The 13386-nt window shown below is 35.3% G+C and overlaps 1 protein-coding gene across 5 annotated transcripts in view; it reads left to right on the top strand.

Annotated features, from left to right (window-relative positions):
- The window catches only part of LOC150092386 (E3 ubiquitin-protein ligase LRSAM1-like), a 414983-nt gene that overhangs the window by 231910 nt on the left and 169687 nt on the right, over nt 1-13386 (top strand). For all 5 annotated transcript variants that reach the window (XM_090415009.1, XM_090415005.1, XM_090415008.1 and 2 more), the window contains one exon: nt 678-800. In XM_090415009.1, coding sequence (XP_090271135.1) covers nt 678-800 — 123 coding nt within the window. The remainder of the gene's footprint in view (nt 1-677; nt 801-13386) is intronic.

The raw sequence follows: 13386 nt of genomic DNA, 5'->3' as shown, positions 1-13386 counted from the left end.
CCATATATTTGGCCAGTGAATATATGGATGCTTGGGCAAGCGATCATGTCTCCTATAAGGTCTGCACTAGGGCAACTTGTAAATGCTGGCAAGTGTATTCCTGTAAGCTCTCTGGTCAAATTTCATACGAAATGTTTATAGTTTCTGCATTCAGCTTTGAAATAATACTGAATTTAATATCCTCTTGATTTATAAAACTAATGTAACTAACAGTTAAGAAAATCTGGTTACCAATTCTGTTTCCTGTAGGTCTGATAAAGGTCTTATGCAGTAGAACATTCTGTGACTGCCTTAGATGGTAAAGTCTGCTGAATCTGTTTGAGGCTAATTACATTAAAAAAATAATCAGTCAGTTGATAGTAATCTTTTATTAGTGAACTGTACAACCTGAATTACTTGGCAGTATCAGATGAGTCATTCAGTATTTTATAACCCTCTCTCAGGCAGTTTCTTTTCTTTCTTTTGATCTCTCCTAGTGGATTTATTGCTTGATTACAAGAGCTATTTATTTTTATTATCCTCATTCAAGAATAATAATTCAATCATTAGATCATTTTTATTGATGTTCATCAGCAGATGAACTATCGACATAATTTTTATCAAGCAGTGTTGCTTCCTTACAGGTTTGTCAAGTACTTGCTTTCCAATGATGTGAACAGTAAACTGTTTATTTTTAGGAAAGGAGAAGACAAGAACTGTGTCAGCTAGAAGAAGCTTTGAGAGACAATCAAGAAAGTCATGCACAAGTAGCAGCTGATGCTCTTCTTAGGAGGCAGAGACTGCTGGAAGATGTTGCCCATGTATGTCTCATATTAAATCAAATACTTTATTTATTTATGATATTATGATAGTTATCTAAACTTATATTATAGTTAGCAGTTCACAGAACTATTATTATGAGTTTTATGAGTATCTTTTTGTGTAATGAAAGCCTGAATAATGATCCATGTTATATTGTTTTAGAGAAGATATGAAAAAGTTGAGTAAGGCAAAAAAATAAGAGTAAAAGAGTAAGGATTGTCAATCTGTTGTCTCAATGTGACAGGAGTGAGCTAAGGAGCTGTGATTTTTAAATGTTTAGTGAGTAGCTAGTTTAGGAGAAATGTTGTTGCAGTATATAGATGTATGAGATCACCGTGTTAGACAAAAGGATTTCTTGAAAGTTTTTTCCACTTCTTCTTATTGTGCTATCTTCTATCGAAGGTCAGCGACCATCTTGGCGAACAAACTGCGGTCTTGTGCTAATCTGAGCAGTTGTGCACTGCTCTTTCCTGTCCACGTCTTGATGTTGTCAAACCATGATATTCTTTTTCTTCCTCTAGTTCCTTTGCCATCAATTCTTCCTACCAAAATAGTTTGTAGAAGTTGGTATTTGCTGTTTCTCATGATGTGGCCAAGATATGATGTTTTTCGTTTCTTGATTATTTGTACAAGATGTTTAGCTTTGCCAATGGATTTTAAGACCTTTTCATTGGTAATTTTTTCTGTCCATGATATCTTTAGCATTCTTCTGTATAGCCACATCTCAAAAGCTTCGATTTTCTTGATGGTTGTCGCCTTCAATGTCCATGTTTCAACTCCATAGAGCAGAATAGACCACACGTAACATTTCAGCATTCGGCATCTGACTTCCATGTTTAGGTCTTTATTGCAGAATAGTGTTCTCATTTTCATGAAGGACTGCCATGCAACTTCAATCCTTGTCTTTATATCTATTTCTGGATCCCACTGTTCATTAAGCCAACAACCAAGATATTTATATCTTGACACTTGATCAATATTTTTCCCATCGAGTGTCAGTTTCATTGATGAGGCTGGATGTTTGCTGATGAGCATGTATTTTGTCTTGTTGATCTTTATATTTATTCCCATTCTTTGGCTTTCTATGTATACTCTGTCAATGAGTTTTTGGAGATCCATAATGTTATCTGCAATTAGCACGGTATCATCTGCATATCGTAGGTTGTTAACAATCTTTCCATTTATTGTGATTCCCTCTGGACATTCTTCCAATGCTTTTTTAAAGATTACCTCTGCGTATATGTTGAACAGGAGTGGTGAGAGCACACATCCTTGTCTCACTCCTCTTTTGATGTTAATATCACTGGTGGTAATGTTGTCTAATTGAACGGTAGCTGACTGATTCCAATACAGATTTGTTATTAGTCTTATGTCTTGTTCGTCAAGCCTTGTTTGTTGAAGGACTTCTATTAAGTTAGTGTGTCTGACTTTGTCTAATGCTTTTTCAAAATCTATGAAACACATAAAGACAGATTTCTGTTTTTCTATGCATTTTTGTATCAATATTTGGGTACAGAAAAGGGCCTCTCTAGTACCAAAACCATTCCGAAAGCCGAATTGTGTTTCACTTAGAGTTTCTTCACTTTTTCTATAAATGCGATTCTGGATTACTTTCAAAAATATTTTTAATGTTTGGCTCATTAGACTAATAAGTCGGAAGTCACCACAGGAATTCGCTCTGGGTTTCTTTGGGATAGTGATAAATGTAGATTTGAGCCAATCCGATGGAAATTCATCACTTTCATATATTTCATTAAATAGTTTTTCAAGAAGTTTGATGTTATCTGGTTCTATTAATTTTAAAAATTCTGTTTGCACACCATCTGGTCCACTGGCTTTTCCTGTTTTACTTGTTCGTATAGCATTCTCTATTTCGCATTTCATGATTGCTGGTCCTTGAATGTTATCTTTTATATTTATAGGCTTCTCTCTAGTATCATTGAAAAGTTCTGTTACATATTTTATCCAAATCTGTGCTTTATTCTCTTCTTCTAGAACTATTTTTCCATTTTTGTCTCTTAGAGACACTATTTGCTTTTTCCTCAGTTTTCTGGATATTTCGTTGATTTTCTTATGCAGATTGAAATTATCATGTTTCTTCTGAAGCAGTTCAATCTCAGTACATAAATTTTTCATCCAATTTTCCTTGGCTTCTTTTATTTTTTTCTTGATGACGTTATGTGTTTCTGTATACCTGGCTAGGTCTTTGTTTTTGTACATTCTTCTTGTATCAATAAGAGAAAGAATCTCATCTGTCATCCATTCCTGTTGTTTTATATTATTCACATAACCTACTTCTTCAATACTTGTTGTTACGATGGCATTCTTTAAGCTATTCCAAAGAGATTCCACACTTTTATTTTCTTCTATGTTAATCTGTTGTAATCGCAGGTTAAGCTGTGTCTTGGCACTTTTATTTATGTTCGGGTCTTTCAGTTTTTCTACATCAATTTTCTTTTTCTTCTTTTGTGATTTTTTAGCTGATTTTAATCTAAGACGTACTTCTGCAACTATGGGATTCTGGTCTGATGAGATATCTGCTCCAGGATAAGTCTTTGCACTCTTTATACTACTGTGGAATCTTTTATTTATCAGTATATAATCAATTTGATTTCGGACAATGTTATGTTGGTTATCTTGAGGCAATTTCCAAGTGTACAGTCTTCTGGGTGGAAGTTTAAACCAGGTATTTGCTATTGTTAGATCTTCTTCCTGACAGAACTGGACTAGGCGATCTCCTCTGTCATTTCTGGTGCCTAAGCCATGTTCGGCAACAATTTCTCCATCACCCCCTCTTCCTACTTTTGCATTGAAGTCACCCATCACTATGTTTATATCATCTTTCTTTGTTAGGTTTTTAATCTCTTTTAGGTGTTCATAAAACTCTTCAACATCTTCTTCACTTTTGTCAGCTGTGGGTGCATAAGCTTGGATGATATTTATGTTAATGGGGTTTCCCTTAAGTTGTAACAGCATTATCCTTTCAGAAAATGGAATCCAATTTAGTACTGATTTATTGATTTCTTCATCTACTATTACAGCTACACCATGTCGATGTTTGTTCTCATCATTCCCAGAGTAATACATTGTTGTATTATCTTGTTGACACTTTCCAGATCCTGGCCATCTTGTCTCGCAAATTCCCAAAATCCGGATGCCCAGCCTCTTCATTTCTCTTGTGGCATTTCTTAATTTGCCAGCTTCATACAGAGTTCTGACATTCCAAGTTGCAATTTTAAAAGTGGACACCATTTTGATCCCGGAGATTCTTCGCACCCCTGTTCCATTTAAGGGACGCCGGGAACTTGGGGCCAATTGTAAGGGTTTGCTCGCCATGGTGGTTGTTCTGGAGATATGGTAGAGCAATAGTTTCTCTGTTTGCTTTCTGCTCCGCAGTATTACAGACGTACACAATATAATCATATTGCCATCTGCAAATCTCTTATCACAAGCTTTTCCGTCATCATTTGGCTTCAACCTTGTGTCAGTACTGACAATGCTGCTTCCCAATGTCAGGGGCAGTGACCCCAGCAGGTACTTATTTAATGGCGGCACTACTCACCATGTCACCGAGTTGTCATTGGGCTTTGTGAGGTTTTAAGTGAGACAGAATTGCCACTTCTGCTCCCCCACGCCCTGATAGCTCAGTCGCTGTTGGTCCACGGCTGCTTATTCGCCAGATTGCTCTGCTTATATCGCAGCTAGCCTCCATATCTGAAGGCTGTTCCCCGATCCACCACCTGGGGACGCACCCGGTAGTAGTCAGCTCTGTCCCGGTTTTTCCACTTGGTTAAACTATAAATTAAAGAAATGATATTCTTGGTTTAATCCTTTGTCCACATGTAGAGTTTGTTTGTTTACACTTGTTGCTTACACTTGGACAAAGGATTAAACCAAGAGTATAACTTCTTAGCATTTTTAATTAAAAGGATTTGTACTTGCAAGAAGGTTGCAAGCTTGAATAATTTAGGGCTGCATGGAGAAATTGTCATTTAGTGAAAGAGTGGATGTGAATTTTCAGGATAGATATATCTGGGTGGTTAATTACATGAAAGTGGGAACACATTTATTAAATTGAGTGAGAAATGCATTATGGCAAAGTGAGAGAGAAAGAGTATGATAGCTTGTTAGTAATAATCCTAGGAAATTCAGGAATAGTTTTTTCATTAAAGAAAAGTAAAAAAAAAAAAATGTGGAAATAGGTAGGGATTTGGTTCAAGATTCTATTCATTAGCCTAGTAGTTTGCTGCCATGAATAAATGCTTGGAGTTATTAGCATCGATAGATGTAATGAAACCAAAATTATAGACATTAGAGAGACTTGGTTGACAGGGTGATATTCTTAGAGGGGAAAAAAATGTAATGGGTTCAATTTATTTAAGAAGAACAAAACATAAAGGGGGGAGAGTACTATTAATGATTGCTGAAGAATTAAGTCCCACCAAAGTAGAAATCTCCAGTGGCAGTTGAATGAGTAATACGGCAGATGAGTTGAGACTGAGTTGAGAGGTATTAACATGACAAAGTATACATAATCTGAAATATGGTATGTTGGTGATTTTAACAATGGTGTATAGACTACAGGGAGACTCCTGTATAGCTCCTCCTTTCCACTGTCTGAATACTGATCAAAACACTTGCTCAGACCAAATAACGGAAATCACTCTCACAGGAATAAAGGCGTTCATCCTCTATTCCACTCCAAATTCTCATCCACCATCCAAGCTTTGAGAACCAAAGCTTGGATGGTGGCTCAAGACTAAAACTGCAGCTGCTCTGCCTGTTGCAGCTTGCAGCAGTTGCAAAAGAATCATCACCAAGTCCACGTCTGACTTTGAAAGAACCAAATGCTGCAAACTTGCCTCTTGCCCAATGGCAGTTGCTCTTTCTGGTCCTTTGCCAAAGCCATTGGTGCAACTTCTGCCCACCCAAGTTTCCATCACTCTCACTTCGATATGGTGCCATAGTCACCTCACCAAAAGACAAGGCCAACTTACTTGCATCACTCTTTTCTTCCAATTCCTGCATTGATTACCTGGGCAAAGTTTTCTCCACTCCACAGAGAATGGCTCCCTTCATGTCTCCCATAGTCTTACAACAAAAATAAATCCGAAGAATCCTTAATAACCTGAAGACAAACAAGGCATCTGCCCTGATGGTCTTCTACCTATTATTTTGAGAAATTGTGCCCTAGAACTGACACCTATCGCCTCTTCATTCTATCCTAATCAACTGGCATCTACCCAAAAACATAAAAACATGTCCACATTCAGCCCATCCCAAAGAATGGCGATAAAAGTCAACCAACGAACTACTGTCTAATTGCTCTCACTTCTGTTCTCTCAAAAATTATGGAGAAGGTCATCAACAATAAACTCTTAACTCTTGAACCACCTAGAGACATACCAACTAATCAGTGACCAGCAGTGTGGATTCTGCCACTTGCAATCTACAGCTGATATTCTTGCTTTCACCACCCACCTATGGACTCAGGCTATGAAGAAATTTAGAGAAACTCATATGATTTTCTTTGACATTTCATAGGCATTTGATCTCTTTTGGCACAGGGGCCTACTCACCAAACTACCATTCTATCAGTACCATACATTCTAGTATCAGGCTCTTGCTGCTAGAGTACACTTGTAAGCACTTGAAGAAAAAAAAAAGATCCTTCAATATCTTGCTCAAAGAGTTAACAAAAATATCATCTCTGCAGGAAAAAGCATTTTGTATTATCGAATTTGCAAAATGTAATTCCGTAATTATAGTTCAACATAAATTCCACACTAGTTTAAGAAAGAACCGCCACTTCATGGTACAAAAAAATTTCCTGAAGAGGAATGCATCTGTAGAGGAAAAAGTCTGTTGTCCACATGTTTCTGAAGTTAATATTGAAAGAATTCAACAAACATTCATATGCAGCTCAAAAAAATCCACAAGCCACAAAAGCAAGGAATTAGAAATTCCTCAAACAATAGTATGGCCTGTTCTCAGGAAACAATTGCATATGAAAGGCTACAAGTTTCAGCTATGTAGGCACTTCACCCTGGGGACAAAGGGAAAAAAGGTTACTTTTGTTTAAAAATGTTGGATAACATAGAGGATGATGCCTTTGTAGCACAACTCACTGATGATTCAACTTGCCACTTAAGTGGTGAAGTGAATCATCATAACATGAGAATTTGGGGGACAGAACATCCATGTGCAAACATTGAAAACGAGGAAAACTCACCAAAAGTGAATGTGTTTTGTGCCATTTCTTGCAGGAAAATTTATGGGCCTTTTTTCCTTTGCCAAGCCAACAGTAACTGTGATGTCATACCTTGATATTGTTGGATCCTACTTCTTCTCAATTTATACTTTGGATCCGATATATAGTTATTACGATATTCTTAAAAATGCAAGTTGATTTCTAATCCGAATATAGAGAAAATTTATATTTATAGACTGCGCCACTCTATATTTGTATTAGTTCAAGTATTGAAGAAAAACCAGTTCTCAACTAATTCTCTTTTAACATGTTATTAATATATATACTGGTCGAGTATATTTAACTTACTTAATTTACCCGCTTTGGTTCGAATATTTTATGAATGGTGCAGTAAAAGAGATTCAGGCAAAATACAACTTTTCATTAACAAAAAAAACATTTAATTTTAAAATCACAAATTTTACACTTAAGATCAAATCACTAATTAAGATATTATAAACACTTCAGCCAATCTCCTAATACTGTCATACTAACTCAGACAATGGTAAATTTGTTATCTCTAATACAATCTTCTCACAGTTCCTTAAGTTCCAAATACAATAAAATCGCAGTAACACCTCTTTACAAGCAAACACTTTTAAATTTACACTTCAGTTAATCTTCGCAATAGTTACTGTTAACATAAGGAAATTCTAGGATGAAACACACTCACATCTCTGTATAGGAATATTAATGGCTAGAATGTTCTTACCGATAATCTTCTTCCTTCATCAACTTACACACAAACACTTTTTATAACTCTAAACACTTTTAACAGTAAACGGCACTCATTAAAATAAATCTTCTAAGCAATAACTGAATTAATTCACGGTCACAATACACATAATCAGACGTTCTTGCATGAAGCGCTACTGATCACTCATGAATTAAGGCAATACACAATAATTCTTAACTTGAGGTTTTATATGCACAGTTGTTCATTCCTCCGGCATTCAATTAATTCTTTAGGCACTATAATTCTAAACACAGCTAATGGTAAACTTCAACCTTACAGCCTCTACTATTCTCTAGTAACTTCGTGCTTTGCTTCAAGGTTCCGTATATCCTTGAAAAGTCGGCGCTGAAATTAAATTTCAACTCAAGTATCGCTAGTCTATATAATAGTATCTCAGCTGTTTTCCGTAGCTATAATTGTTATTCTACAACTTATTAGCTAACTGCTTCTCCACTAGTAGACTTAAATTAGCTGCTTGAGTGACTTGCCGACTCTCTAATATCGCACTCTGATTCCCCGAATGCTGAATATTCCGATTCCAACCGAATGCCAATCTCTCTCTAATAAATCTCTAATGCTATCTTTTTTCCAGCATTTCTTTATATCCATTCTTCCCGCCTAAATTGTTCAAGTGATCTCTTTCTAAAACTCTTTTCAATAAACTTTTTTAACATTCTCCCCACGCACTGTTCCAAACTCGTGCTCGCTTACTTACTTACTTACGTCTCCATGACAACAAAACAAAATATAATAAAATTGAGCTATTGCATAACATTAAACTTCTACAAGTAGGAATAAATAGAGAATATTTACATTTCAATTAATGCGCAGTTAAATTATCAAATACAAATTCTTATAATATTAACATAGTAATAATTAAAATAGCTTAATAATATTTAATACAGTCTTTTCATTATTAATACATATATCTTTGATTAATTAATTAATTATTATTAGCACTTCAAGGAAAAAATACATGAATAATAACTCTTAAGCAAGGTAACAAATAATATATATAAGCAAGTCTTGCTTAGTATATGGTAGATTATGTTAAATGTGAATGAATAACAAAACATACAAAATAATTTCATTCACAGTTTAACAATATGTTACAAATCTGGTTGTTCAACTTGAAGGCAACTCTGACTTCATGCAAGATGGGGTGCTGCCTCACTTTCACCATAATATGTGGTATGGGGGAAAAAAAAAACAATACTGAACTTTGGCATCCGTTTTCAGTATACACATTATGAGATATTTTGTTCAACTGCATGCACATTAATAGAAGAGCAGGTGTAGAGTCAGTGCTATTATATTTAGCTAACTCAATGGTGTTAACAGAAAAGATGTTTATTGTTGAGCCTTATTTTTGTTCATATGGAGTTGTTAGAGCAAATAATCTAATCATGTATGTTTGTGAATAGTTTGTCCACCAATTTTGCAAGCATGCCCAAGCAATAATGTCATCATTGCCTTAATTGAGAGGTTTTGATGTATCAGGAGTGTTCTGCCACAATGCCATAGGCATTCAGGGAAACCAGAACTGTTAACACAAATGAGAATCATGGACATGTGCTGGAGCAAGTGTTAGTCTCCAAAATGCAGTCAACGTCAAACAGTGGTAAAACTTGGGATACCGAAGCAGTCACTGCAGAGAATCCTTAAGCAGCTGGGTGCCTTTTTTATACATCATTTAGGTGGATCAGTGTTTAACAGCAACAGATTAACTGCATGGTAAGAATACTCTGCATGCATGCTGGCCAGTGTCTATGGAGAGCCATCCTTCCTCCATAATTTCTGGTTCTCAGACGAAGCGCATTTAAGTCAGGTCTTCTCAAGTTTTCTTAAGATTTTCAAGGTTTCTCAAGACCTGAAGTTGACCAAGAGAAACCTCTTCACATCGAGAATGTCACCACATGATGTGCAATTTCCAGTCATGGCATAATTGTGCCGTACTTAATTCAGGAGGGTGGTGTAATCATGACCTTGAATAGCAAACACTACATTGAGAAGGTGTTGGTTCTGTTCACCTAGGATGTATCATGCATAAAACATGCCATTTTGTGCACAGGTATTCCAACAGGATGGAGCAACCTGTCACACATCATGTAGTTTTAGAGCCTATTTATCAGAACACTTCCCTGAGAGGCTCATTTCGAGATACACAGAATTCCTGTATCCTTCATGTTCTCCTGATCTCACATCACTTGGTGCCTTCGTTTGAGGTATGTTGAAGGAATGGATATTCCACCATGAACTGCCTTCAAACCTTGATGAACTAAGGGATAAAATTACTTGATATGTCCATGAAACTAACCACAACATCCTTTGGTCAAAAACTCGCCTCTTACATAGACCCCGCTATAAATTTGAATGTTTATTCAAAGAAAGCGTAGAGGCATTACTCCATCGTCCTAACCTGAATCGGAATGACTGTATATCTGTATCAAAAATCTGGGAAAGTCTAATCAGGATAACTCATTAATTCATATTAATTTTATTTAATATTATTAATTAATATCTTTATTTCAATCATGTCTCTGCTTAATAAAATTCCCTTTAAAAATAGAACAAGCCGTGTGATATAACATCATGTGGCTTGTTCTATTTTTAAACGATCTATTGTTAGTATTCCACCTTGTATTTTTTAAAACTGTTCTTGTAGTGCTACTGAAGATGGTTTGCAATTTTCAGACTGAAATATTTGGCTAATTAAATATCTTTCTTGTGTTTACATGCTTATATTATTCAATGTCCAGCAGATGTCCCAACCCTTGTTCTCCAATATGACAGAGAACTTTCACATGCAATACAAAACCTGTCTTCAAAGACAAAGTGCCTATTCTGAGCACATAATTGACTGTCGTTAATGCTCTATTTGACCAAGAATCTTTGTTAATAAACCCATTTATTCCATTCAGTATTTTTTTTTGCATCATACTGTATGTACAATTATCTGAATGCAATTCTTCCTAACTGCTGGATGGGAAGAAGTGAGACAAACGATCTTGGGCTGCGCAAGTGGCCGCCCAGGATCCGAGACCTTGAACCCATGTGATTTTTATTTTTGGGGATTCGTTAAAGATACCATTTACATGCCACCCCTACCCACCACATTGCAAGCACTTTGGCATTGAATGGTAGCAGCAGTGAATTCAGTAACTGTTGACTAGTTACAAGGAGTCTGGCAAGAAATACACTATTGTTTTGATGCATGTCATATTACAGGAAGTGCATTCATAAAGTAAAGTGCCTGAATATCTGACAGTTTTCCTGTCAGGTAATGTATAATTCATGTTTATATTGGTGGAAATAAATCAGGTTTTTAAACATAATTGAGACATTTAAGTTAGAAAACGGTTGTTAATGTAGAAAATTTTTTTCATACAATGGAAGAAAGGGACAGAACAAGAGGAGGTATCCCTGGAAACTGTATAAGGAGAGTGTGAGCAAGTAATAAGGATTAGGTTCTTTGCATGGAAATTGGGTGACAAGTGTAATGTATTGCCTGAATTGTGATGAATGCAGATACATTGAATAAGTTTAAAGCATGGTTTGATGAGTTTTGTGTGTATAACAGAGTGTATCTCCCACAATAAGTCTCTGGCTACATGGAGGTCTGTTGTTAGTAATAATAATAATATCCTTGTTAACTGTCAGATCTTATATTTTGATCTTCTATGGCACTTTGTACTATATCAATCCAACTAGATCTGGATCTTACTCTGTGTCATCCTGGCAAAAAAAAAAAAAAAAAAAAATGGTTGTCTAACCTTTCTTGAATGCTAACACTGTCAAACTCCTTGATTAAGTCCTTGATCAAGTTTTATTTCTAACCCAACTCTCAGCTCCACAAGTTAAAATTGGTTTGAACGTTGTTCTGTATACTACTAGTTTAGTGTTATGACTAATTTTTCTCTTATTTCAAAAAAAATTATTCATCTGCATCCCCATTATACCAGCTTTGCTAATGTTGTTGTCTATTTCTATATTTAATTTGCCACCTTCACTAAAAATTGCAGTTCACTAAATAGCTGAAATGGTTTACTTGTTTTGTAGATTTCCATTCAAGATGTAATAATGTTTTCATAGTTTTTGCCCTTTTTTTTATTGCTAATTTTCATGCCAACTTTGTTACTATCATTATTGAGTTTAGTTAAAATATCATGGAGGCCTGCACTGGATTTGTTTAGGAGATTTTTTTGCTTATGTTATCTGCATAAAACTAAGTACTAAGTTTGATATTGCCATTTCTGGAATCAAGTTTATTTTGATCCACAAAGATGATGTTTAAGAGTGAAGAAAGATAAATTTTCCTCACACATGATTTTACATCAAACCATCTTCCAGTACCTCCTTCTGTTTTAACTGCTGACTTGCATTTTAAATATAGAGGATATATATCTTCTGTATAATGTTACAACTATCCAATTGTAGCATTTTGAAAAGCATTTCTCTTGGCACCTTCCTTATGCTTTTTACATACCTGCAAAACTTAAATACAGATATTCTATATTCTTACCAATGTCTTTCCATGACATGTGTTTAGCAACTTTTACACATAGCTTAACTCTCTTACATTTTTTTCTATTCTCCCAGAGCACATGCTCGCATACTTTCTGGGAACTTTAGATATGCTGTCTTCTTTTCCAGGACTGATTCTTAAACCTCTTTTGTTTATATTGAATTTTAGATTTTGATATCCTTGTAGATACTTCACCAATGCCCTCCACAGTGGAATCAGTCAATGTTTTTTTCAGATTTTGCCATTGAGATGCTAAGGTTTGGTAGTGTTTTCAAACTTTTTTTTTTTCAATAATATTTATATAGTTGTGCCTTACAGGTTTGCCTGCAAAAAACTGTCATACTTTAATTCTTTTTAAAATATTTACATATTTTCATATCAGTATTTATCTTGCTTAAAACCACATGACGATCGCTTCCAATTTAAAACCTTTTGTACACATTTATTTTGCACTAGTGTGAAGCTATTACTATTGACAATAATACATTCCTTAAGACTTTTCGTTTTTCTTAAACTTTTCTGTATGTTAATTTATGCACCTTTTTATGTTGAAATCTAGTATTCAGTGATGGCAAGTCAGCTTCTTGAACAGAAATCCAGCAGGCAATTACCTGAATTCTTTGAAGGAGGCAGAGATAATATTATTATTATCTCTGCCTTCTTCAAAATTTTTCCAAAATATTTCTATATTCCTGATGGGATTAATTTCTCACTCTTCCATTTAGATCTCCAATTAGTACTAGCTTTTCCATTTTCTTTGTTTGCTACCTTCTCTAATGTCTTAAGAAATTCCTCCACTTGTTCCTTTTGACAACCTTCTACAGGACCATATGTACAGATAAGTTTAATTTTGCAATTCCCCATTTTGAAACATGACTCTACGTGAAATTGCCTGCTGTCCAAAAGTTTATCTCATGTTTAGTGTTGAATACTATGACTACTCTTGCCTTTCCTCGGTCACTGTTACTAAAACGTGACATCTTTAATATATTATTTTAGCAGGATCTCACCTGTTTTAGCCTCTTTTCTTAGAGGCTGTTATGCCTACTTAGTACTTCTTTAGTTCTTCTGCCA

Source organism: Typopeltis vanoorti, chromosome 26 (assembly GCF_054136105.1).
Source record: "Typopeltis vanoorti isolate ZY-2024b chromosome 26, IOZ_Tvanoo_1.0, whole genome shotgun sequence".
Classification (NCBI taxonomy): Eukaryota; Metazoa; Arthropoda; class Arachnida; order Uropygi; family Thelyphonidae; genus Typopeltis; species Typopeltis vanoorti.
Note: the sequence above shows the minus strand (reverse complement) of the source record. Positions and strands in the feature narration are given on the sequence as shown.